Source organism: Gymnoscopelus microlampas (assembly GCF_963454915.1).
Source record: "Gymnoscopelus microlampas genome assembly, chromosome: 20".
Taxonomy (NCBI): domain Eukaryota; kingdom Metazoa; phylum Chordata; class Actinopteri; order Myctophiformes; family Myctophidae; genus Gymnoscopelus; species Gymnoscopelus microlampas.
In genome coordinates, this window is record NC_139957.1 from 42,170,466 (window position 1) to 42,198,281 (window position 27,816).

Genomic DNA, 27,816 nt, shown 5'->3' on the forward strand with positions numbered 1-27,816 from the left:
CTAATGGAAACAAGCGATAGGCTTTCTGCAAATTGTTAATAAAGTATTCAATCTATCAATCAATCAATCAATCCTTGACATGAAAAAGTATCAGCATCACACATCGATATGGCAGGGGTCTTCAACAACAGGGACCCCTAGCGGGTCCTCAGAGTTACTACAGGGGGTCCGCTAAATCTTTTTGTGATATGATTTTTTTTTTACCTTAACCACTTGAACCCTAGCATCCCTATTCTGAGGACAACTTTAGCCAAGAACTTGTAGATCTGCTAGTTTTGGCAAAGAGGTGTTTGGTGTAGAGGGAAAAAAGAGCAGACCAAGTAAACCAAAAAAGCTGAAACACAATTTTATGCAATATAGAGGGGGTCCCTGTTTCATCTCTCTCTCAGCTAGGGCCCCTTGACCTGAAAACGTTGAAGACCCCTGCGATATGGGATGTGAGTGATTGACCCTCCCCCGGAGCAGCAGGGGGCGGTAACGAGCTCATTTTGACCCCAGCTGCTTCCCGTCGTAGTGAGTGAGTGAGTAACAACAATAACAATTCAACATGGTTGTGAAGAAGAAGAAGAAGACCTCTGGTCAGTTTATAAAACCTTTTAATGCTGTTAGTTTATCTTTATATGTGTTTATATCACACCATAATGACATAAAGAGGTTTATTCTATTCATGGAGATCATTATTTATCATCAGGCTGTTGGCGTTTTATCTCCACTGTGTATAGTGTGTGTGTGTGTGTGTGTGTGTGTGTGTGTGTGTGTTAACACAGTGGAGCTGGGTGATGCTAAGCTAATGCAGCTAAGCTAACGCAGCTAAGCTAATGTAGCTCGCGCGCGCGTGTGCGTGCGTGCGTGAGTGATTGTCATAGGAACAGCAGAGCTTTTTTGAAACGGTTGTAAATATTCAGAATCATGTGTTTTTCGTGCACGTTAGAAGCAAAGCAGTGTTGCCATATTTTGCGAGAGAAATAAGCAACCAGGTCTACGAAGACGAGTACAAAAGAAGCATTTGAATTGAGTACAAAGGACCCCAATGGAAACAAGCCATAGGCTTACTCAAAACCCCCAGACCTTGTATTGAGCTGTACTTTCCTGTGCTTTTTTTTTTTTTTTGCAAACTACTAATTATCCAATCAATCAATCAGAGCATAGCAGTGCCAGTGGCGGCCATTTTGTGGTTCCATGGATAGAAAGCCCATTCATTTTTCCCATAGAGATTTCCGAAAATATTGATATAAAAAATATTAAAGGGATATTTCACTTTCAAAAGAACTTTTGGTCATTTTATCGTCTACTCAGGCCTTTGTGAGCCCCTCAGACAGTTTTTAAGTTGCTTGATTCAGTATTTAGATATTTGATATTCATATTATCAGACACGCCCCCTTCCTATGCAAACCCATTGTAACTTCAAACTCCATTTTAAACATGTTAGATTCGTCAGAAACACCCGTCCTTGGTTCTGGTGACTCACCCTGCCCTCCTAATGCATGAGGGGGTCCGTGTTTTTCCGATTAATGTTTTCATTTATTTTATTACATTTTTTTATTGTATTTTATTTTTTTCATTTTCCCCAAAAAATAGTTGCGGTATGAGTCACCAGAACCAAGGACGGGTGTTTTTGATAAAATGGAGTTTGAAGTTATAATGGGTTTGTATAGGAAGGGGGTGTGTCTGATAAAATGAATATCAAATATCTAAATACTGAATCGGGCAACTTAAAAACTGTCTGGGGGGTTCACAAAAGCCTAGACGATAAAATGACTCAAAGTCTTTTTGAAAGTGAAATATCCCTTTAAGCCTGGAATCAAGCCATCCAGGCTCCTGGTGAATAATGACCCAACACATTTGATTCTGAGTCAAAACATATTCGTTTTTTTTAAATAGAATATAGTATATAATATAAATAAATATTTAAGTATTTTTTGACACAGAATCAAATGTTTTATGGTCATGATTCACCAGGAGCCCATATTTATATATTTAGTTTTAGGCCCTAAAACTAAATATATAAATATTTTCGGTAAAAATGAATGGGCTTTCGATCTGTGGCTCCACTAAATGGCCGCTACTGCTATGCCCTATATCCACTTTAAACCACTTTAAACCTACTGTATATACATTGGCTATGCGATGCATTGTGAGCTTGTAGCTCTGTTATTTAAAAAAAATAAAAAATGAAAAGGATATTTGGATTTTTTTTGGAAACATTGTTATTGTTATTACACATGTACACATGTTATTTGTATTCAGAATTTTCTAATATTCAGCGCCAACAATTTGATTAAATAGTTAATCACAATTATTTGTATGACAATTAACCATCAACTTACATTTTGTAATTTTTTAATTATGACAGCCCTAATCATGAGTTTTGATCAGTGTTGCCATGTCTGCTTATTATAAGCGGCTTGTTTTCCTGTAAAGTTACTTGTCAATATGTGGGTTTTTTTGGGGGCTTGTTTCTAAAGTGTAGTTTCCTAATATTGTTTAAACCAGTGGTTCTCATATTTTGCGATATCAAATTGATATATAATTGTCCGCGAACCCCCCATCTGAACATATTTTAGACAGGGACCCCTGTCACAAAATACGTTGTTAAATGTGCAAAAAAATTGCAAAAAAACTTTTTTTCTCAATATTTTGTGAAAATAGCATATCTACAAGCTCACAGTCACAACGCGCCGCAATGCGACACATTGGCCGCATGTGTCTCTTGCAAAATCTGGCAACACTGGTTTTGATCCTGCCATTAAACTAAGGTCAGTGGTCGACATTGTTTGACCCCCAACCAGCCAATAAGGATGTCACAGTTCCCTCCGAGTATGGGATCATGGTGAATGTTTTGTACTTCAAAAAGTTATGGAGCGAGACCTATAGGGATGAGCCTATTGTCTGGAAACTAGAAGAACTGCCCTCTTGTAGTGAACATTTTTGAATCCAATAAAATGTAAATGTTATTTCATCATTCCAACGCGTAGCCCTGACCATTCAGTTTGGTTTGATGTCTAAATAGTCTCCTTCCCTCTCCCTAGAAGAAGACCTTCACAGTAAAAGAGGGACAATGGCCAGGAAGTGTACTAAGAGGAAAGGAAAGCCTGTTGAAGAAACTGGTGAGTAAACGTAGCCTATATTTTGGGGTACTTACTTACCATGATGCATTTAACCCATTTAGACCGGGAAAGAATCTGTGTCATTTTATATTTCTTTGGCTATTCAAAAAACGTGAACATTTTTGCAATTCTTTTAATATATATTCTTGAAAGCGAACATTTGTGTAACTCAAATCTTTGCTTCTGGGGGATTCTACTAATGTCTTTTAAATCCTAAATGTATTTAGAAAAACTTATGTTGCTATAATGAGTGGTTCTTAAACCTTTTCATGTCAAGGGCCCCCAAAATTATATGTATTTGGCCGCGGACCCCCATCTTAAAATATGTCGTTCCAGGGACCCCCCCAGAAGCAAAGATTTGAGTTAAAAATGTTCGCTTTAAAACATATATATATTCAAAGATTTGCACACATTTTTACGATTATTCAAAAATAGCAGATCTACAAGCTATGACCTTGTATATCTGCTATTTTTGAATAGCCAAAGAAATCTAAAAATAACACAGATGCGACCCCGGTCTTAATGGGTTAAAGCAGCTCTGATTTAACACGTATTGAAACAAAGTCACTCTGCTGATAGACAGCAGTGGTGATGATTATCCTTATGCACAGAGACAGTTAGGTCACAACAACTAGTGGTGGGAAAAAAGGTTCATTTTAGTGAGCGATTTCGTTCACGTTCACGGCAATGATTCGTTCAAATGATTCGTTCACGTTCTCGTTCAGTAGCGCTATTTTCTAGTGTTCAATATTTATTCGAGTAAAAGTACAAAAGTATTGGCATCAAAATATACTTAAAGTACCAAAAGTAAAAGTGCTAACATGTTTGAAAATAGCCGATCTACAAGCTCACGGAGCTTGTAGATCGTCTATTTTCAAATAGCCTAGGTATAAAATATGGCTAAAGTGGTTAATGTATGTTTTATAATGTGTGTAAAACACCATCGTGGGAGCGTCGCGCGTGAACGTAACAGTTTCAGAAAGTGAACGAGCTCGTTCACGGCAATGAACTAGTTCTTTTGAACGAATCGGTCATGAACGACACATCACTAACAACAACATTCACCAGCACCAAGCTAACTTTGTTAGAGAACACAATAGTCACGGCGGCCCGCCCTGGACTCCTCAACTCAATGGCCTTTGTCTTGTCTTCTGGAAGAGCACCGCTAAAAGGGTGAAGAGAACAACACACTGAGTGAGGAGAGAAAGACCAGTGAAAGAAAAGGAGAAAGGGGAGAAGGATTGTTGAAATGCAGTGGTTCTCAACTTTTTCAGGCCGCGACCCCCCAAAAGAATCATATTTTTTAACTGGGGACCCCCCACCACCCTGACAAGCACTTGGAATTGTTTGAGTTGAGGCATTCAATTTTCGTTTCCATATATATATATATAGGGAAAATAGCAGATCTGACACACACGCACACGCGCGCACACACGCACACGCACACACACACACACACACACACACACACACACACACACACACACACACACACACACACACACACACACACACACACACACAAATACAGACACACACACATGAGCTTGTAGATCTGCTATTTTCACAATGTTTGCCTCTTTCTTATATTATTTGACAATTTAGCCAATTGACAATTTTTTCCCCCCCTACATTTTTATCCCACGATTTTGTAACCCAATTTATTTTACACCCAGTGCCAATTGTCTATTAAATCCTGGGCACTACCTTCCCTCTGCCAACCTAGGGAGGTCAGGGCGGAGCTCATGCCTCCTTCAATGCATGAGAGCTAACTGACCTTCTTGTCACCTGACGGGAGAGTTCTGGTTGGACGTAGCGCGTGGAAGGAACACGTTATTCCAACCAGTTCTCTTCCCCTCCATCAGGCGCCCCGGCTGGCCAGAGCGAGGCAGTATAGTGACCAGGATTACTGCATGTTTTTGTGAGGGTATTAACTACCCTAGGGAACACGGGGAGAACATGTAAACTCCACACAGAGAGGCCCTTTCGCCAACCCCACCTCGGGTATGGGCACTGATGACATGGCAATTGACCATTTTTTATACTATAGTATGTTGATTACTTTTGATGCAGTAATGGACATTTTCTTTTCTTTCTTTTTGAGGTACTAAAAAAGGTCTTAAAAGTTCTTAAATTGTCACTTCACTGTCATCTGGGGACCCCCCCCCCCCCCCAAATCATTTGGGGATCCCCCTGGGGGTCCCGGCCCGCAGGTTGAGAACCACTGTTGTAATGCATATTCATACATGCATGCATACCTACAAGAAGCAGGTGCTGTGCTGGGGGTCTAATTCCACTGTGCTGCCATCAAATGACCTGACCCCCTATTTACCAAGATCTTAGCATCCTTCACAAGCTATGCTGGGGGGGGGGGGGGAGATCGTTCTACTGTATCTCCATATTCTAACTTTTTCACTCTGATATTATAGCAACATAAGTAAACAAAAAACTGTTAGGATTTTGAAGACTTTTGTAGAACCCCCAGAAGCAAAGATTTGAGTTAAAATGTTCGCTTTAAAAATATATATATATATATATTCAAAGATTTGCACACATTTTCACGATTTTTTCCCAAAAAATAGCAGATCTACAATCTCATAGTGCGGCACTCGGTATATGTGTGTTGCGCGCACATGCACCCTGACGTTCTGAATGAATGTGTTACTAATATCATTTCTGCTTTGATCGTTCGTTCATAAATATGATAAATAAAAAGAGTAAATGCTTATAGCTACTTATCATTCCAATAAGTAGCCCTGACCATTCAGTTTGGTTTGATGTCTAAATTGTCTCCTTCCCTTTCCCTAGAAGACCTTCCTAGTAAAAGAGGAACTCTGGCCAGGAGGTGTACTATGAAAAAAGAAAAGCCTGTTGAAAGCGGTGAGCCAGGGCAAAGGGGGAGGGTCAACTTAGATTAAAGGGATAGTTCACCCCGAAAATTACTTTTTTTCTATGGATTAGTCACCCCATGGAGACTTGAATTCATGGACCAGCGGGCTGATGATATTCAAGTATAGGGTCTGTTGATGTTTGTTAAAGATATTTCCTTCTTTTTTTTTGTTGGCAAGCGTGTACAGTGCAGAGATATATTGTTTATTTTTGCTTGCTTCCTAATATTGTTTAAGCCAGTGGTTCTCACATTTTGCGATGTGAAGGACCCCCAAATTAATATATAATTGTCCGCGGACCCCCATCTGAAAATATTTTGTGAATTTTGTACCCCCCCTGTACCATATTTGTGTTTCGAAAATATTCAAAATATTTCACTTTTTTCCTCAATATTTTGTGAAAATAGCAGATCTACAAGCTCATAAAGCGTCGCAATGCGACACGTTGCTATTTTCAAATAGCTGATGTAAAGTGGTAAAACTTAGCCTAGTAGCTTATTTTGGGCTTGCCAAAATCGGGCAACACTGCCATCAGACATCAACTGCCCTCTTGTAGTGAACGCTTTGATTCCAATAAAATGTAAATGTTATATTTCATCATTCCAACGAGTAGCCCTGACCATTCAGTTTGGTTTGATGTCTAAATAGTCTCCTTCCCTCTCCCTAGAAGAAGAAGAAGAAGAAGAAGAAGAAAACCTTCATAATAAAAAAGGGAAAATGGCCAGCAGGCGTACTAAGAGAAAAGCAAAGCCTGTTGAAACCGGTGAGTAAACGTAGCAATACTGTCTGACTGGCCGCGCACACAGAAGATTTTGTTCCGCTGTGGCCATAAAAAAAGTTTGTGCGCACATTGAAATCATAGACTGTACAAAAAGAAGGGACAGCGTCACGCCATTGGTTTCTACAGACCGAAAATTAAGCCGATTGTTCAGCTGTGTGCAATCTTTCAATATCGCGTCATATCGCGTCATATCCTTTGCAACCGGAAATGAATGCTATCGGTTGTGTAGCTTGTCAATCAAATGATCCCGCCCCTCCTAGAGCATAACCTACTTTATCGTCAATTTTAAAATAAATGGGACCATAATTTAGCAAAACGCATACCATGATGATTGAAAGGAGACTTTAAACTAGCGACTGGAAGCATATAGAATTTATGACAATTTTTATTAAGGTAAGAAAATCTAGTCTAAAGTTTGTCAAAAACCCATCCGCTTTCATTGAGATAAATTCTTTCTGACACCTGCAGGGGTAAAACAGTGAAACTACAGGCCATTCATATAGACCAATTATATGTTTACTAACATTGAGACTGGACGCACAGGTGATTGTTTCACGCAATCAATTCCCAACCGGTTGTTTCGGGGTGCGCTGGTTTCAGAACACCCCAACCCCCTCTTCTGTGTTGGCTAGTGAGGCGCGTCCTAGCGATACCTGATAGAAGGGGTTTCATTGCACGCATACTGGTTGCACGCATTCTGGTTCTTATCAGTGTGACGTCGTCTGTTAAGGGGTCTTTAAACTTTCTCTTCCGTATTGGCGTCACTGTAAAAATCTCAGGCTGGCCCCTTGATTGAAATACATTGTGCTGTGGCCAGGTTTCGCCAAGTGTCCCAATTCCACCAGTATGTTTGTACAATACAGCAGGGTTCTTCAACGTTTTCAGGCTAAGGACCCCTTGGCTGAGAGCGAGATAAAGCAGGGACCTCCGCCCCATTATGTATTGTATAGAATATTTATTTTTTCATAGATTTCATTTCATAGGCAGCTTCATAGACTTGTTTCAGAGCACTGTCATGTTGGATTCATGTTGATGTGTATTTCCAGACATTTAACCATGCACTTAAACAATATTTAGTATACCTGACCTTTCACTCTGTACTTAGCCTGCTCTTTTCCCCCCCTATACTAAACCACTTTGCCGAAAATGGCAGATCTACAAGCACACAACGCCTCGCAGCGCGAGGCGTTGTGCGCTTGTAGATCTGCTATTTTTGGCTAAAGTTCTCCACAGAATAGGGATGCTTGGTTGAAGTGGTTAATGTAAAAATCACACAAAGATTTGGCGGACCCCCTGTAGTAACTCTGAGGACCCCCTAGGGGTCCTGGACCCGCTGTTGAAGACCTCTGCAATACAGCAAAAGGCACCATTGATTTGAAAGTGATGGCGTGTTCATAGAGTTATAATATGTCGGGCCGTGTTTGTTTGTTTTTCGTTGAAACAGCTGTGTCCGTGTGCACGCTCCACCCATGCGCTGTGTAGCTCGAAAAGTATGACACATATACACCAATTTCGGACGCTGTCAATGCACTGAATGGGACATTATATCACGTTTATTCAGACTATTGATTGGTGAGATGCTGACCTACCCACGGGGCTCAGTAGGTGTTTTGTATAAAGTATATTTTAGGACCGCGTCGGAGGCGCGCCGTCTCAAGCAAACTTGAGCACACGAGAGGCACCACCGAGCGAGCTAAAGCGAGCGAGCGAGTTGCCGCGCCGAACGCTGCGAAGTTCGCTTGAGCCGACTCAGCGCCGTCCGAGTTCTGTACCGATAGGCACAGAATCGTAAATCATGTTTTGGGGTGAGCGAACACCTACTGAGCCCCGCCAGTGTCTCACCAATCAATAGTCTGATTAAACGTGGGTAGGTCAGCAGTATCTCACCTACTCAGACTAATCAATAGTCTGATTAAACACGATAATGTCCCATTCGGTGCATTGACAGCATCCGAAGCCGGTGACGCATATCGCGTTGGTGCACTTCCGCTCCACGCCGCCTACTGACAAAAACATGGGCCAAACAATGGAACAAACATCTTAAGTGAACAATTACAAGCAGACGATGTGAAGCAAAAAACAATGCTAGATTTTAGTGGAAAATGTGGAGGCAATTAGACGTGTGATGTGCGAGCAGGCCGACCTAGCCTTTTCTCACATTCCACCTAGCCGGCGCTAATTGTAGTATAGAGAGATGTCAAAAGAGTCTCCTTCTCTCTCCCTAGAAGACCTTCCTAATGAAAGAGGGACTCGGGCCAGGAGGTGTACTGTGAAAAAAGAAAAGCCTGTTGAAACGGGTGAGTAAATGTAGCCTATATTTTGGGGGTACTTACACATCATTCAGTCTATCCACTATTGCGCCCCCAAAGTATTCTCTCTGTTCTATTACAGCAGCAGTATTTATTTTATGAGCTTACTTGCTCGTAAGCACTTCTTCTTCATTTCAGGACCAGTAAATATGTGCTAAGTATACCATGAGTAGGCCTGTCACAATTATCACATATTATAATCGTCTAATTGCAATTATTTGAGATAATCGCAATTATTTTTGCATAATCGTGTCATAATCGTCTCCATGTTCTCCATGTTCTAATTCTAATGCTGGCAGGTAGCTTCTGCCATCGCGTTATCTTGGGTCCTGGACGAAAATAAGTGAATGTTTTGTACTTCAAACAGTTATGAAGCAAGATCTAGGGCAGGGGTCTTCAACGTTTTCAGGCCAAGGACCCCTTAGCTGAGAGAGAGAGAGATGAAGCAGGGACCCCCACTACATATTGTATAAAATTGTGTTGCAGATTAAACTTTTTCATAGTCTTCATAGATAGCTGGATTCATGTTTTCAGATAGTTAACCCTCGATATTTAGTCAACTTGACCGTTGGCTCTGTACTTGGTCTGCTCTTTTTCCCTCTACATCGACTCTACGAAAATAGCTGATCTACAAGCTCACAACGCCTCGCAGCGCGAGGCGTTGTGAGCTTGTAGATCTGCTATTTTCGGCTAATGTTTCCCACCACTCAAAGATTTGGCGGACCCCCCTGTAGTAACTCTGGGGACCCCCTAGGGGTCCCGGACCCCCTGTTGAAGACCCCTGATGTAGGGATGAGTCTAATGTCTGGAAAACGAGAACTGCCCTCTTGTAGTGAACACTTTGTTTCTAATAGAATGTAAATGTTATGTCATCATTCCAATAAGTAGCCCTGACCATTCAGTTTGGTGTGATGTCTAAATAGTCTCCTTCCCTCTCCCTAGAAGAAGGAGAAGAAGAAGAAGAAGAAGAAGACCTTCATAATAAAAAAGGGACAATGGCCAGCAGGTGTACGAAGAGAAAAGCAAAGGCTGTTGAAACCGGTGAGTAAATGTAGCAATACTGACAGTTGAAAATAGCATGTTTCGCCAAAAATACAATACAAGTAAAACACAGAAGCCGAGATCCAGAATTTTAAAGTTTAAAATAATAAGTTAACAAGGAAGTGAATGGAGCCGTAAATCTTCGGATTACGTTATCTTGGGTTCTGGACAATTAGTCGTCAACTTAAATTTGTAATGGTGACAGCCCTAAACATGAGGTCTACTGAGGGACGACGTGAACGGAGCGGAACGCGCATTCAGCCTGGCTTGACCAAGTCTGAGCTTGTATGTCTGCTATTTTTGATACGCCACAACACAGCTGAGACTCCCCCTAATCAGCGCTGAGTAGGGTGTTGGCTCGGTGTTGATAAACAGAACCGGGATTTTCCGAGGTGTCAATGATAGAATCTGAACCAAGCCGGACCCAATTGCTCGATAAAGAGACCCGAACACGTGTGGGTCGTGGATATTATGCAAGCACAGTGACTGTCTGTCTGCAATGGATAAAGTGGTGAAAGTTGGGCGACGGTGTCGCGCAGGGATTTTTCAGGCGGACCAGCGGTTCTTGTATTCTTGTACTTGTTTTACTGAGGATAAGGGTAGAAATAGGTTTAGGATTAGGCATAGTTTTACTGATGTTAAGATTAGGAATAAGGTTAGTTTTAGGCATAGTTTAGTGATATGTTTAGGAATACCAGGCGAATACCGCCGGATTTTCCGTGGGGCAACTGTGTTTTGGGGCGAGCGGGCGTTTTCATAGTTTTGGTATTCGTTGCGCAGCAGTTCACTCATGCCCACTTTATTCATTTCATTTTTAACACCTACAACAGGACAGGTCACACAATCGACAATTGATATGCATTTAGGCTCATTCCTGAATCCTATGTTAATTTATAGGTTGAGGCTGGAGGGATATGAAAGTCTGTGAAAACGTAGCTGTTCAACTTCTGCACAACCCTCCGCTCGCTGTAGCTCGCCTCGGAGAGGCGGGGGAGGGTGGCGGTGACTCGCTGACACGACCAGTCTCGATGTTATGGAGAAAATAAGCATAATATAGCATCGGACACGGTTCGGGTCTAAAGACCCGGCCGGATCGGCTCCATTTTCCGCGGGTCCATTTAAGATTGGGTCCAATTTTAATAGGCTCCGTTTCGGACCGGATCCAATCATTCTCGGTGCCGTTTCGGGTAGGGGTCCAGTAAATTTGATTTCTTTCTAGGGTCCGTTCGGTTCGGTTCAAATATCCTCGGATCCGTTTCGGTTCGGGTCCAATTTTTTGGACCCATGCTACCCTCTAACGCAGTGGTTCTCAAACTTTTTCATGTCAAGGACCCCCAAATTGAGACTTATTATCCCGCGGACCCCCATTTGAAAAGATTTGCCAGGGACCCCCATAAGAGAAGATTTTTTTACGGCTCTAGCAGTGATTTTCAACCATTTAAATTTCAAGGACCCCCAGTTTGACATGCAATAGGGCTACGGACCCCCATTGAATGGCATTTCTCTCTCTTGGACCCCAATTTATATTGTAAAATCTATGTTCACTCTGAGAGTGTACAAATGGAACCAAATGGACCCGTTAGGGTCCATTTGGTTCCATTTGTACACTCTCAGAGTTACAGACCCATAAGGGTCCGTTTGGTGCCTAATCTATAATTTAGCTGGGGACCCCCTGGAACTCCCTCAAGGACCCCTAGGGGTCCCCGGACCCCACTTTGAGAACCAATGCTCTAACGGGTGGTCACCCTACCTGTGATCCTAGTTTACTGGGGCACTACACTGTCTCTCTGGATTCTATGTATGTGTTAATATTGCTTATTGTAAGTCACTCTGGATAAGAGAATCTGCTAAATACCCACATTGTAAACTGACATTCTGATGAATGTTAAATGGATAGTTCACCCCAAAAAAAGTCCTTTTTTTCTATGGATTAGTCACCTCATGGAGACTTGAATTCATGGATATTTTTTTGTTTTTGTCGCTTTCCTAAGGCAATACTTTGATGACCAGCGGACCGGTAGGCAGCGGTTCCGGTATAGGAGACACAAGGGAGACTCTGTGTGTCTCCTACCGGAACCGCTGCCGGTCATCAAATTATTGCCTTTAGGAATGAGACAAAAACTAAAAAAAAAATCCTTGAATTCAAGTGACTAATCAATAGGAAAAAAAGTCATTTTGGGGGTGAACTATCCCTTTGATGTAACACCTCATACATGCATGCTCACTCATGCACTCTTACTCATTTCTACAGTTTGGTTTTATGTCAAAATAGTCTCCTTTCTTCTCCTTAGAAGCCCTTCATAATAAAAGTCTCCTTCCTTCTCCCTAGAAGCCCTTCATAATAAAAGTCTCCTTCCTTCTCCCTAGAAGCCCTTCCTAATAAAAAAGAGCCTCAGGCCAGGAGGTGTTCTGTGATAAAGGCAACGCCTGTTGGAACCGGTGAGTCGGGGCAAGGGAGAGGGGCTTCTTTTTTTGCTCACTGGCTGCAGGTGTGAGGTTTTTATTTTATCCCCCACAACGTTGGGGGCAGCTAAATCCGATCACAAACGAGCGTTGCCAGACTAATCTGCTGAGGGCTATTTTTACACATTTTTGCACCGGCAGTTTCCATTCTATAATGTGGTATCACTGCCGCAAAAGACGCACATTTTGATACCACAACCCCACATTATGAGGGAATTATTTTTGGCTACCCCACACTTTTTTTTATTGTCTCCACCAGGAGACTATGTTTTCACTTTCCGTCCCCCGTCCCCTCGGCCAAGCTAACATTGGTCAAGCCTCACGTGACACGTGACAATACGTTGAAAGAGTGTGCTCTGATTGGCTAGTGAGACGCATGGCGTATAGCGGCCTATAAATAGATGAGTCACTTCGGAGCGCTGCGGTGCACGTTCCGAAGTGACATCAGTGCCATCAGCCAAGCTAACATTTAGTGGTTACATGTCGCCTTTCCGACAGACGGATAGGACACTTACACAGACAGGACGGATAGGACACTTACACAGACAGGACAGATAGGACACTTACACAGACAGGACGGATAGGACACTTACACAGACAGGACGGATAGGACACTTACACAGAAAGGACGGATAGGACACTTATACCGACACGACGGATAGGACACTTATACAGACACGACGGATAGGACACTTATACAGACAGGACGGATAGGACACTTATACAGACAGTGTGTCATGTTACTATGACACAGTAACATGTTCTATTTTTTGTAAGAATTAGAACATTCCCAACACAAGTCTGCTGGCGGAGACTTGTGCTCCGAGGAGCACATTTTCTAGTTTTTATTCTTTATTCATTGTGCTGCTGATGTGATCTTATCAATGAAACGAATGAAAATATTGTAGCACTCGGTCGCGACTCACGCATTTGTAAAACTGAAGCATATTTAGCCAAAACATGTTGCCAGAACCACCAGAGTTTCTTGATCCAGTTCTCGATTTTATCTTCGGCCACCGACCGTGCGTTTTTCTCCATCCCGCCCGTCATCTGTTGGTAACTGGTCGGGTTGTCTGTGTGCAGGTCCTCCTCGCTCGGTAATCAAAGTCTATTTATAGATTACATTTCAAACATAAAAAGCTGACCAAAGTGCTGTACAAGGCTGAGACAAACAAAGCATCAACAGGCACCCATCGGCGCACAGACAAATATCTGTGTTATCATATAATGTTACGTCACAATCGGTAAAATGAACGGTTTGTTGACTCAAATGCCGATTGGGGGGCTTATTGTGTTTGATGTTTACTTACAACAGATCTACCAGTGTAAATTTAACTCGGAGAGAGAGGATAGAAATGGAACAAAATGGACCCCGTGGTCCATGTATTTTACCCTCTTGCTCTGTGTAACAAAAACACCTAGAATGGCTTTTTTTAAGCCACCCGCTCATATTGAACATAATTCCTGCTATTATGTCAAAAAAGTCTCCTTCCCTCTCCCCAGGAGCCCTTCATAATAAAAGTCTCCTTCCCTCTCCCCAGGAGCCCTTCATAATAAAAGAGAGTCTCAGGCCAGGAGGTGTACTATGAGAAAAGGAAAGCCTGTTGAAACCGGTGAGTCGGGGAAGGGGGAGTAGCCTGGGACCAGACGAATCTGCCAGTGTAGATTCGTCTGGTCAAATCGATTCGTAATACCACTCCGGTCAAGTTCTCAGGATTGACCCTTTAACCCATTGATACCTGAAGCCGATTCTACATGTCTCCTAAATCTCAACAGTATTCTGAAAAAACGTATGTTTCTATATCAGTGGTGCTCAATCTTTTTCATGTCAAGGACCCCCACAATTATAGGTATTTGGCCGCCGACCCCCATCAAAATATGTTGTTCCAGGGACCCCCCAGAAGCAAAGATTTGAGTTAAAAATGTTCGCTTTAAAACAATATATATTCAAAGATTTGCGCACATTTTCACGATTTTTCAAAAATAGCAGATCTACAAGCTCGTAGCGCGGCACTCGGTGCCGCGCTATGAGCTTGTAGATCTGCTATTTTTGAATAGCCAAAGTGTAAAATAATGCTTTTTAGCTCAAATCTAAAAATGACACAGTTCCAGGTCTTAATGGGTTAAGACCGGGAACGCATCTGCGTCAAATCGGCGATTTGGGTCTGGCACCGCTCCATTGTGAATCCATTTCCTGCTCCCGAGGTCTGGGGTGACCAATCAGGGCCCAGTATTCAAATATGGGAGACTGTAATTGGTAGTTGGTTGTAGGTCTAACCAATTGCGTCGAGAGCCATTGTTTTGATCCCGAAACTGATATATATTATTTAGCCAGCCGCTCATATTGAACATAATTCCTGCTCTATGCTAAAACAGTCTCCTTCCCTCTCCCTAGAAGACCTTCATGATAAAACAGAGACTCGGGTCAGGAGGAGTACTGTGAGAAAAGGAAAGCCTGGTGAAACCGGTGAGTCGGTCGGGGCAAGGGAGGAAGGGCTGCTTTTTGCTCACTGCCTGCAAGTGTGAGGTTCTTATGTTGTTATGAGAGTAAAAACACATGTTGGGTTCATCTGGCAGCATGCCACAGTTTATTTATTTTATATTTATTCTAAAAAAAAAACGTATGTTTCTATATCAGCGGTGCTCAAACTTTTTCATTTCAAGGACCCCCAAAATGATATGTATTTGGCCGCGGACCCCCATCAAAATATTTTGTTCCAGGGACCCCCCAGAAGCAACAATTTGAGTTAAAAATGTTCGCTTTAAAAATATATATATTCAAAGATTTGCACACATTTTCACGATTTTTCAAAAATAGCAGATCTACAAGCTCGTAGCGCGGCACTCGGTGCCGCGCTATGAGCTTGTATATCTGCTATTTTTGAATAGCCAAAGTGTAAAATAATGCTTTTTAGCTCAAATCTAAAAATGGCACAGTTCCAGGTCCCAGTGGGTTAAAGGCTAAGTGATTTTCTTTGGTTAAAATGAGTGTTAAACAGCTCTATATTCTGAGTACTTATTGCCATAGAGTGTTTGTTCAGTAACAGGAGTCTCCATGAAAATTCATTTTCAGGTTAACAAAGTCCCCACGGTCATGAAATTCCTGGAAACATTTTGAAATTAGAAAACACTTTTTCCAGTCCTGGAAAAGGTTTGGAAGTTGTCAAGGGTCCTGGAAAGATATTTGGCTATGCATTGCTTTTGGCTATTGATTTTGTTAATAAAAAACATTTTCCAAAACATGCATAACATTACACAAAATATGTAACATAAGTAGTTTTTCGTGATTGCAGCCTAATTACCGGACATGACAAAAAGAACAGATCTACAAGCTCGAAGCGAGCGGCAGCATGATGCGTAGTTAGTTAGTTAGTAAATTTGGGACGAAATTTGGAATTTAATTATACCATTCTATATTCTATGCTTTATTTTTGCACTGCCTGTCTTTGGGCATTGCACATAGGAGTAATAGACTCATTATTGCGCTGAATGATTGTTTATATAGGCCTGGAAATTGGGTTAAATATTCTGGAAAAGTTTTGGAAATTCATTGGTAAAAATGTGTGGGAACCCTGGGTTAACCTGAACTTTCTTTTGTTTTAACCAAAACATATCATTTTACCTACCTTTAATTACTGTACTCCTGCAAACATTGGCGTGACAAGAGGTGAGGTGACAGGGCAGCAACTAATTTAGTGCCATAGACAATGTAAACTGGCAATATGGCAACATTTTGGACTTGAAGCAGATGATGGTGGTGAGAGAAAAATAAAATGAAAACCCCTAAATGAGGCAACATGTAAACTGCTTTAGAAAAGTCATATTATATATATACATTATGTTAAACTTTAGAAGAAGGAAAGTGAAGCGGAATGGTTGTGAGAAACCAAAAACAGTGTGACTGACCATCGCTCTGTTGTCATTCATTCATGCTCTGTCATTATATTCCTGAGTCAAGTGGGACACCAAGTGGTTACATTCGGTAATACCACTCCGGTCAAGTTCTCAGGATTGACCCTTTAAGACAGGGAACGCATCTGTGTCATTTTAAGATGTCTTTGGCTATTCAAAAAATAGCAGATATGCAAGCTCATAGCGCAGCACCGAGTGCCGCGCTATGAGTTTGTAGATCTGTTATTTTTTTTAATCGTGAAAATGTGCAAATCTTTCTATATATATATTTTTTTTTAAAGTGAAAAATACATTTTAGCAAATCTTTGAATATATTTATTTGTATAACATTTTTAACTTTGTTACAACTTCTGGGGGTCCCTGGAACAAAATATTTTGAGATGGGGGTCCACGGCCAAATACATATCATTTTTGAGAACCACTGATATTATAGCAACAAACGTTATTTAAAAAAAAAACTGTTAGGATTTAGAAGACATTTGTAGAATCCCCAGAAACAAAGATTTGAGTTACAAATGTTCGCTTTAAAACATTTAATAAATATATATATAGAAAGATTTGCACACATTTTCCATGATGTTTCCAAAAAATTGCAGATCCGCTATGAGCTTGTATATCTGTTATTTTTGAATAACCCAAAGAAATCTATTTTTTTTTTCTCACTACTGTTTCTGGGCCAGTAAAGTTATTCTCTAGTTTTCTTTGGTGAATATAAAAATATAATCATAATAAACAGATGTTTATATTGGACTCAGACTTTTGTATATGATGACTTACCAGTCTGCCCTTTTTCACTGAATGTGTTGCAGCTTCCATCAAGGCCATATTTGGATCTATAGACGAGTCTCACGACGACCTGGCTAGGCTTGCTCCACCATCCGTCAGCTCTTCAGGTGACTCTCTCATTCTCTGACACTGACTCTCACTGAAAACTCCATTCATAATAAGTTAACTCTCTCAGTGCCAGACCCCGAGTTATCCCGAGTTTTTACTGAATACCCTCCCTGCCAGAACGAAAAATCCCGAGTTAAAAAAAAATAAAAATATATATATATATATATATTTTTTTTAAAGTGTTCAGAACCCAAGATATCATTATCTGAAGATTTGCAGCTCCATCCACTCCTTGTTTAACTTATAACTGAAAAGGGCTGTATCTCGCTTCCTAAGCACTTTTTTTTACTTAAAAAATAAAAAAAAATGTTGGCACAGTTCGCAATAATTGTTTTATTTCATTGGCACTGAGAGAGTTAAGGTGCAGCTCCAAGTTATTCAAATAATCATGTAAATCAGTGGTTTTCAACCTATTTCATATACAGGTCCATTATGTATTCGCCATTTGAGCCACGGAACCATTTGATGAGATCTTAGCCTCTCAGACCCAAAACTTGGAATATTTTGTTATCATTGGATAAGATTTTTTCAAAATAACAATTCTTCTACATTCTCTAATTGTGTAGACTTCTTGTAAATTAAGTAATTTAGGTGTTTAACAATAATTTAACTCTTGAGAGCATAAAATGAAACCAAATGGACCCTTACGGGTCCATTTGGTTTCATTTTACGCTCTCAAGAGTTAAAGATCTATAATGGTCCATTTGGTTACCAACTCTACATCATTTATCTGGGGACCACCTGGAAACTCCTCAAGGACCACTGGTGGTCCCCGGACCACTGGCTGAGAACCACTGAATAGTACAGTAAGACAGTAATAGTACAGTCGTGCAACATCAACATTCAAAATATTACTGTAAATTAAACATTTATGTGTGATCAATGACGTGGGCATAGGATCGGCATCGACTGGCATACTCGCCGATATCGATGCCAGCGTTTTAGGCAGTATCGCCAGCTGTTCCGATGCTGGTACAGTATCTAGTGACTAATAGGGCTAAAGTGGTTAATGTATGTTTGATGATATAATAAATAATGTATATCTGCAAAGTAACTAGTAACTAAAGTTTTCAAATCATTGTAGTGGAGTAAAAGCACAATATTGCCCTCTGAGATATGTAGTGGAGTAGAAGTATTGAAAATTAGAAATACTCCAGAGAGAGAGAGAGAGAGAGAGAGAGAAAGAAAGAAATAGAATATTGTGAGAGAGAGACGGAGAGAGAGAGAGAGAGAGAGAGAGAGAAAGAAATAGAATATTGTGAGAGAGAGACGGAGAGAGAGAGAGAGAGAGAAAGAAATAGAATATTGTGAGAGAGAGACGGAGAGAGAGAGAGAGAAAGAAAGAGAATATTGTGAGAGAGAGAATATTGCCAGTCATGTACATAAGATACATCTATAAGTCTAGATAAAGGCTCAGTGAAAAGTCTAGATCATGGGTTTTCAACTGATTATGAACCAGGGACCACCACCCTGACTGAGAATCAACCTGGGGACCACTGTTGTGTTGGGAGGGGGGATATGGGCGTGGTGTGGGGGGGGGGAGCTTGAAATTAAACAATGACTGTTAAGGCCTTAATTTAATGTGTTAATTTGAGGTGAATTAAATCAAGCCCTTAACAGTCATTATCTAACTGAGATATGCTAATGGTCCAGAGCTCAGGAAAAGATTGAGAACCACTGATCCACTCCTTTCCCATGGTTGCCCCTATTCTGTTCTCTGAACCTTCCATATTAAACTCATGTTAACTGATTCATTGCGAAACATAAATAACGCACATCCTCCGTTCCTTGGTGCTGAGCTTTAACTGTAAAAACAGTAGTAATAAGACAAAGATTTGGCTCGCAACTCACTTTGATGCTCCAGGTTTTATTTCAAACAAACAGCTGATACATGTATCAGCTGTTTGTTTGAAATAAAACCTGGAGCATCAAAGTGAGTTGCGAGCCAAATCTTTGTCTTATAACTGATTCATTGCAACATATGTATGAGCAAGCACATGCAATTGATATGGGCACGTTTCCTACTAATGATGACTCAACCAGGTAAACCGGTACGGGTACAGTTTCCCTTGAAATTCTAACTCCCATTTCTGTGGAAGTTGACATTTGACTTCCAAGTAACTGACAACATTGATGCGTCATCATACATCATACTGTTTCTCAACTAGTGGTCGATAAAATTAAATATAATACAAATCTTCACTTTCCTACATTACTAAATGCATGATCAGGGACCACATGCAATACCTTCACGGACCACCAGTGGTCCACGGACCACCAGTTGAAAACCCATGGTCTAGATCAGTGGTTTTCAACCAGTGGTCCGGGGACCACCAGTGGTCCTTGGGGGGGGCTGCCAGGGGGTCCCCAGCAAAATTAGTTAACATAGCGTCACAATCATTTTAACCACTTAGCTTTGGCTATCCAAAAATAGCAGATCTACAAGCTCATAGCGCGGCACCGAGTGCCGCGCTATGAGCTTGTAGATCTGCTATTTTTGAAAAAATCTTGAAAATGTGTGCAAATCTTTGAACATATATATTTTTTAAAGCGAACATTTTTAACTAAAATCATTGCTTCTAGGGGGGTCCCTGGCACAACATTTTCCGATGGGGGTCCGCGGCCAAATGTATATCAATTTAGGGGTCCTTGGCATGAAAAAGGTTGAAAACCACTGGTCTAGATAAAGGCTCAGTGAACAGATTAGCAGTCTCTCACTACTGTTTCCGGGCCAGTAAAGTTATTCACTTGTTAGTTTTCTTTGGTGAATATAACAATATGATAATAATAATAATAATAATAATAAATAGATCTTTATATTGGACTCAGACTTGTATGCAGCTTCCATGAGGGCCATAGATGGAGCTACAGACTTGCCTCACGAAGACCTGGATCCACTTTCTCCTCCAGCACAGTCTGCTCTGACGTCTGTCTCCATCAGCAGCTCTGCAGGTGACTCTCTCTCTCTCTGACACACACATCAGAGTCTCTTGATGTGTTCTTCCTTAAGACCTGAGGCCATTCTTAAAAAAAATCTAAATCCTAACAGTTTTTTGAAAAATGTATAAAAAAATATTTTTTCACGATTTTTCAAAAATAGCAGATCTACAAGCTCATAGCGCGGCACTCGGTGCCGCGCTACGAGCTTGTATATCTGCTATTTTTGAATAGCCAATTAATTAATTAACCATACCTTGCCCCAACCCCTCCATGCTGTAGTTGCAGTAGGAACTAGGAAGTTAAGTTGCTTCCTACAATGTTGACAAACCATATTTGCCATATTTCTAGTAGATCATTTTGCCATCACCTATTATAAATAGAAAAAGATGCTTCCACGCTGCTTCTCGGGTGTTTTGATGTTGAGATTATTCACTTAACAGCACGGCTTTTTAGTAATAATAATAATGGATTTTTTTAAATTTTATAATGCACTTTACATTTGTGAAAATCTCAAAGTGCTACAATAAGCAAATGCATAAAAAAAGAATCATCACACCACTAAAAACATCTAAGAAACTGAACAAAACATTTAAAACATGAGGGCATAAAGCCTAGAGGTAACACCAGTGTAGATAAAACAAATGCTTTGTTAAAAAGGTAGGTCTTTAGTCCTCTCTTAAAAGAGTCAACCGACTATAATCTGCAAATATGGGGCGGGTTTATCACCAGAGGCGTTTTTTGAATTTTCCCCTTGGAATTGCGGGTTCCACACAGAGATCTACGCAGTGATATTTAGTCTGGCCATGCCAGGCTAGAGCTGAAGGCCCCGGTCTCGCCCATGGTACGTAGGTGTTTTTTTTTTAGGAGGTTAGTGTTCGAAGAGCTTGGAGGTTTGCGAGTCGAGGATTGTGGGGAGACTCATTCCCTGAGGTTATGTAAGTAATTATGTATCAAAAGTCCTTACTATTAAAGTCCTTGTTAAATTCCTTCCAGGCCAGTGTGTGGAGTCCAGACTGCAGGTGAAGATAACCTCTCCAGACCCAGCCACTGATGTCGCTGTCAAGGAGGAGCCTGAAGACGACTGGGACATCAGTAAGTTTCATGCCGTCTTTCTTTCCATGTTTCTGTTCTTGTTTCGACCAGGCGTTTCTGGTCTCATGTTATTATTTCTGCTCAATGAACCCGGTGCCCTGCACAAGTCCTGAAATCTTTACCATAGAGCTAATAATAATAATAATAATAATAATACATTTTATTTGTATTGCACTTTACATTTGAAACAAACCTCAAAGTGCTACAGTACATAATAAACAGATAAAGAAAACCATTTGCAACATAATCCAAAACAAAAAGTCTAAAACAGGATTAAAATATGTTTAAAAACAAGTTTAAAAAGGAGAGACAGGGTTATTAAAACCGACTTAAAAAGCTAACCAAATGCTTTGTTAAAATGGTAGGTTTTTAGTGCTCTCTTAAAAGTGTTCACGGATTGTGGAGCTCTGAGATGGTCTGGGAGTGAGTTCCACAGCCGGGGGGCAGCTGCATAGAAAGCTTGATCTCCCATGGTGCGAAGGTTATAGAGCCTGCCTGCTTGCTCAGGGGATAAATTGAATCTTGAAAAAAGCGTGCCGTCGCGATAATCCGTCCCATAGTTATGGGCAGTTGAACGTGGCTTGTTTTTTGCCAAAAAGGAACAGAAAGCAGAGAAAATTAGATTTTTTTTATAAATCCTATAACGCTAAACGAAACCAGCTTAATTTTGTTGTGATCACGTGATGTCTGGGTTTACTCTTCTTGGGTGATGCTGGGATTATTCACAGGCCGCGGAAGAGCGCCCTCTATCGCAGGGGTCTTCAACAGGGGGTCCGGGACCCCTAGGGGGTCCTCAGAGCTACTATAGGGGGTCTGCCAAATCTTTGTGTGATTTTTTTTTTTTTTACATTAACTTGAACCCTAGAATTCTTTTTCTGAGGGGAACATTAGCCAAAAATAGCAGATCTACAAGCTCTCAACGCCTCGCGCTGCGAGGCGTTGAGAGCTTGTAGATCTGCTACTTTTGGCAAAGAGGCTATAGGTGTAGAGGGAAAAAATAGCAGACTAAGTAAAAAAAAACTTTAATCTGAAACACAATTTTATACAATATAGAGGGGGGTCCCTGCTTCATCTCTCTCTCAGCTAGGGGGTCCTTGGCCTGAAAACGTTGAAGACCCCTGCTCTATGGTAAACCACCACTCATTATTCTCTATTATTATTAATAATATGTTATTTTTTTACCTTGTTTTAGCGACTCTGCAAGTGACAGGGGAGGAACAGGGGCCACTGGACCAACAGGGGCCAATCGAGGAACAGGGGCCAATGAGCGAAGGCAGTGACATCGAGGATTTCGACGGCGGCGGTGGCAATTATTTCGACGAGTTCGGAATGCCCGCCGACCCCGAGAACGAGTGGATGAGAGTCGTGCTGGTCAAAGACGAAGAGGTGGACGTCGGCGAGTTCCAAGCGGATTGGAAGACGCAGGATTACCACCCGCGCGAGAAGAGAGCGTTCGACCGCGAGCCGGGGCTGAAGGTGGACCTGCCGGACGGCGCCACGCCGTTGCAGGTGTTCTCCAAGATGTTCACGGAGGAGCTGTTTCTGCGACTTGTGACGGAGACGAACGCGTACGCACGGGAGAGCAGGAGCAGATTGGCGGAAACGTCCAGAAAAGAGAAAAAGTGGGCGGACGTTTCCGTGATGGAAATGAAGACTTTTATCGGGCTGTGCATCGCCATGGGGATTCTCAAGCTGCCGACCAGGAGAGACTACTGGCGAAAGACTAAATGGCTTTTCCAAACCAATTTTTCCCAACTAATGTCACGGGACAGATTTGCCATGATTTGGAGGTAATAATAAATTATAATGGTAATAGTCTAATTGTTTGCTGATGATGCTAATTATAACGATGATGATAATAAATGATGATATGATGATAGTAGTAGTATCTTTTATCATCACACAAGTTTAAAAAGTACTCTACAGCAGGGGTCTTCAACGTTTTCATGCCAAGGACCCCTTGGCTGAGAGCGAGATGAAGCAGGGACCCCCGCCCCATTATATATTGTATAGAATATTTATTTTTTCATAGATTTCATAGGCAGCTTCATAGACTTGTTTCACAGCTCTATCATGTTGGATTCATGTTGATGTGTATCTCCTGACATGTAACCATGCACTTAAACAATACTTAGTAAACCTGACCTTTGACTCTTTACTTAGCCTGCTCTTTTCCCCCCCTATACTAAACCACTTAGCCGAAAATAGCAGATCTACAAGGCGTTGTGTGCTTGTAGATCTGCTATTTTTGGCTAAAGTTCTCCTCAGAATAGGGATGCTTGGTTGAAGTGGTTAATGTAAAAATCACACAAAGATTTGGCGGACCCCCTGTAGTAACTCTGAGGACCCCCTACGGGTCCCGGACCCCCTGTTGAAGACCTCTGCTCTACAGTGTAATATTGTTGCTGTTGAGTGGAAACGCCATTCGTCGAAAACGGTTGCATTTCGGGATTCAAATTCAACAATAGCAGAACGACAAGCTCGAGACACGATTTGAGCTTGTAGTTCTGCTATTTTCACTATTTTCGTGACACTGTAGTATGACAACATAGGGCATTCATTTACAAAATTAAAATATGGATTTAAGTGGCGTCTGCCCGACACCAATACAATACGAACTAGAAAATGTGCTCCTCGGAGCACAAGTCTCCGCCAGCAGCCCCGTGCTATTTTAACCAAAGGAAATCATTTACCCTATCTTTAACCATAGTTTTCTAGGAATGTTCTGATTCTTAGATTAGAACATCTAAGGATTAGAACATGTTAGCTTGGCTAACATGTTCAATCAGCCAAGCTAACATGTCCAATGTTAGCTTGGTTGATGGCACTGATGTCACTTCGAAACATGTAAACAATGTTTAACACCTATTTATAGGGCCCTATTTCGTCATGCGTCTCGCTAGCCAATCAAAGCACACCCTTTCAACATATTGTCACGTGTCACATGAAGCTTGACCAATGTTAGCTTGGTGGACACACGGAAGGACGAGAACGAAAACAATAGTCTCCTGGCGGAGACAATAAGCAATATACACCATATAATAATTTCTCATGGATAATAACAACGACAATAATTTGATGACCGGCAGTGGTTCCGTTAGGAGACACAAAGACACAAAGAGTCTCTTTGTGTCTCCTACCGGAACCGCTGCCGGTCATCAAATTATTGGCTTAGGAATGCGACAAAAACAAAAAAAAAATACCCATGAATTCCCATTGAATGAATGGGGTGACTAATCGATAGAATTTGTTTGGGGGGTGAACTATCCCTTCAAGTGCGTCATATTTGCTTTCATCCAAAGCAACTCATATACGTGCGTGAATATCTGTGTGTATTTTCAGGTATCTCCATCTGCAAGATAACCACGCAGACGACGTGGACCGCTCAGACCGGCTGTGGAAGATGCGATGGTTTCTCGACTACCTCTCCAGCAAGTTCCAGTCGCTCTACGAAGTGAACGGCTCCGTGACGGTGGACGAGACCATGGTGAAATTCGGAAATCGGTATCACCCCCACAAGCACACGAAACAGGGCGTCAAGGTGTGGGTCATGGCAGAGAGCTCCACCGGCTACGTCACAAACTTCCAAGTCTGCACGGGTCGCGGGCGGACGCAGGAGAGGGCTCTCGCCCAGCACGTGGTCATGGATCTGGCCAGACCGTACTACGGCTCTCACCTGTCCGTCTTCATGGACAACGCCTTCTCCGGGGTGGAGCTCTTCCAGGAGATGAAGAGACAAGGACTGAACGCCTGCGGCGACGTTCGCTCCAACAGATGCGGGTTCCTGAAGAACCAGACGACCGAGGAGGCCTGGCTGGGCAATCCCGAAATCAAAGTCGCCCAGAAGGACGACCTCACGCTCTGCTATTGGCAGGACGACGTCAAGTTCTTCTCGGTGCTGTCCAATTACCACGATCCCACCGAGAAGGGCTCGGTGAAGAGGAAGAAGAGCGCGTCCAACAACCAGCCCGAGGCCGTGGTGCCGGCGTGCATCTCCGACTACCAGAAGCACGTGAAGGGCGTGGATCTGCTGGAGCAGATGGTGGGGTATTATCAGTTCCAGCATCGCTCGCAGAAATGGTGGAGGAGGATCTTCTTCTTCTTCTTGTCCGTCACGTGCTACAACGGGTACATCGCCGCCAAGAGCGTCGGAGGAAAACCCTTCACGACCAAGTACAGGGGTTACAAGTATTGGCTGGAGGACCTGGCGCAGGAGCTCACCGTGCCGGTGACGACGAGGCGCGCTCCCCGGGTCTCTTCGGCGCCCGAGGGACCCCCCACGGAGGAGCACGACTTCGAGAAGGTCTTCGACAAGAGGAAGATGTGCAAGGAGTGCCGGAGCGCCACCCGCACCGTCTACGGCTGCAGACAGTGCGACGAGGCCCTGCACATGGAGTGCTTTGGCAAACACGTCCGTCGGTTCCTGTAGGGTGATGATGATGGCATACTGTACACTAAAGCAGAGGTCTTCAACAGGGGGTCCGGGACCCCTAGGGGGGTCCTCAGAGCTACTATAGGGGGTCCGCCTTAGTGTGAGAGGATTTTCTTTTTTTTTTACATTAACCACTTGAACCCTAGCATCCCTATTCTGGGGGGGAACATTAGCTGAAAATAGCAGATCTACAAGCTCACAACGCCTCGCGACAACGCCAACGCGAGGCGTTGTGAGCTTGTAGATCGGCTATTTTTTGGCAAAGAGGTATAGAGGTGTAGAGGGAAAAAAGAGGGGGGAAAAAATCTTCTGAAACACAATTTTATACAATATAGAGGGGGTCCCTGCTTCATCTCTCTCTCAGCTAGGGGGTCCTTGGGCTGAAAACGTTGAAGACCCCTGCACTAAAGCTTACGGTTGGCCTCCTTTTAGGATTTTAACGATTCAGGTTCCTTAACCATTTCCTTTTAACTCTTTAACTGCCAGAGTTAAGACATCGTCTACAGCTGCCCTTTGCCAGCGATTTTGAGCGTTTTTTTACTAATCTTTGAAAAATCATAGAATATTATTTTTCACAGCGATCCACCCGGCGATCGCCTCAGAAGGCGTAGGTCTCGGAGAATCGAGGGGAGTGGGGGGGGTGTTTGTTTTCGCCCAAAACAACAGAAAGCAGAGACAATTTTACTTTTTATAAATCCTATAACACTAAACGAAACCAGCTGCATTTTGTTGTGATCGCGGGATTTCTGGGTGTACTTCTTCTTGGGTGATCATGGGGTCATTCTCAGGCTGAGGAGCGGAGCAGCGCCCTCTATCGCAAAACCACTGAAAACTCAAGTCTCGTCATATTCTCGTCATTGGTGGTGTGAGCCGTTGCAAAACATGGAGAGACATCTCGTCATTGGCAGTTAAAGAGTTAAAGGTCCGATTCCTTCTTTTTTTTTCATCCCCACGATTTTGTAACCCTTTTTCACCCGGTGCCAATTTTCTAAGTGATCCTGGGCGCTACACTCCCCCCACCAGCCTAGGGAGCCCAGAGCCCGAGCTCATGCCTCCTTCAATGCATGAGAGCCAACTGACCTTCTTGTCACCTGACAGGGGGGGAGGTTCCCCGGTAGGACGTACTGTAGCGTGTGGAAGGAACACGTTATTCCAACCAGTTCCTTTCCCCTCCATCAGGCGCCCCGGCTGTCATGGGGGAGGCGGTATAGCGACCAGGATTACTACATGTTTTTGTGAGGGTATTAACTACCCTAGGAGACACGGGGAGAACATGCAAACTCCACACAGAGTAGGCCCTTTCACCAACCCCACCTTGGGTATGGGCGCTGATGACGCGGAGGAGAAGACACGCCCCCAGCAGCCCGATTCCTTCTTAATGGTCCGACTCCTTAACGGTTCTCTTTAACAATTCCTGTATTTTAAGAATCGATATAAATGATCCAGAATGTCCACATGCTTCCCCCCCGTTACTGAGTACAAAACACTGACGTTGACCTGCGAAGCAGCCAAAGGTATGGCACCCCCATATCTTCAAAGCCTGATCCAACACTACAACCCCTCCCGCTCACTGAGATAAGCTAACACAGGGAAGCTGTCAGAACCTTTGCTAAAACATGCGTGGAACCAACGCTCCACGCGTCCCAGACTCTTCTCCCTTCTGGCTCCCAATCTGTGGAACGAACTCCTCATTGCAGTTAGAACAGCAGACTCACTCCCAATCTTCCGGCGTAATCTGAAAACTCAACCACCTCAGACGGTAACCGGAACGCTCGCCACAAAACACACACGCCCCCCATTTTTTTCAGTGGATTGCTCGCCCCCCCCTAGCGGTTCTTGTATTCTTGTATTAGATTTACTGAGGTTAAGGTTAGGAATAAGTTTAGGGTTAGCCATAGTTTTACTGAGGTTACGTTTAGGAATAAGGTTAGTTTTAAACATAGTTTTATTGAGGTTA

At 42.5% G+C, this 27,816-nt stretch overlaps 1 protein-coding gene across 17 annotated transcripts; it reads left to right on the top strand.

Annotated features, from left to right (window-relative positions):
* Positions 1–541: 541 nt before the first annotated feature.
* LOC311035713 (piggyBac transposable element-derived protein 5-like) lies at positions 542–26,343 on the top strand. Of its 17 annotated transcripts, XM_084044097.1 has the most exons (15): positions 542–578; positions 3,030–3,107; positions 5,916–5,987; positions 6,663–6,758; positions 9,002–9,073; positions 10,028–10,126; positions 12,494–12,565; positions 14,131–14,202; positions 14,985–15,056; positions 17,311–17,394; positions 20,225–20,347; positions 21,329–21,427; positions 22,620–23,217; positions 24,770–25,876; positions 26,255–26,343. In XM_084044097.1, the coding sequence occupies exons 1-14, from the start codon at positions 548–550 to the stop codon at positions 25,854–25,856; spliced, it is 2,655 nt and encodes an 884-aa protein (XP_083900223.1). In that variant the 5' UTR covers positions 542–547; the 3' UTR covers positions 25,857–25,876; positions 26,255–26,343. The 17 variants fall into 17 exon arrangements, with proteins under 17 accessions (XP_083900223.1, XP_083900214.1, XP_083900226.1 ...); XM_084044088.1 differs by lacking the exon at positions 26,255–26,343 and having other exon boundaries at positions 24,770–25,878; XM_084044100.1 differs by lacking the exon at positions 26,255–26,343 and having other exon boundaries at positions 14,988–15,056; positions 24,770–25,878.
* Positions 26,344–27,816: the final 1,473 nt, after the last annotated feature.

What these genes read in the sequence shown, in the direction of transcription:
- LOC311035713 (XM_084044097.1), top strand. Translation starts at nt 548, where the DNA reads ATGGTTGTGAAGAAGAAGAAGAAGACCTCTG. An exon ending in AAAGCCTGTTGAAGAAACTG is followed by an intron (nt 3,108 to 5,915) that starts GTGAGTAAACGT and finishes CCCTTTCCCTAG; the next exon opens with AAGACCTTCCTAGTAAAAGA. An exon ending in AGCAAAGGCTGTTGAAACCG is followed by an intron (nt 10,127 to 12,493) that starts GTGAGTAAATGT and finishes CCTTCTCCCTAG; the next exon opens with AAGCCCTTCCTAATAAAAAA.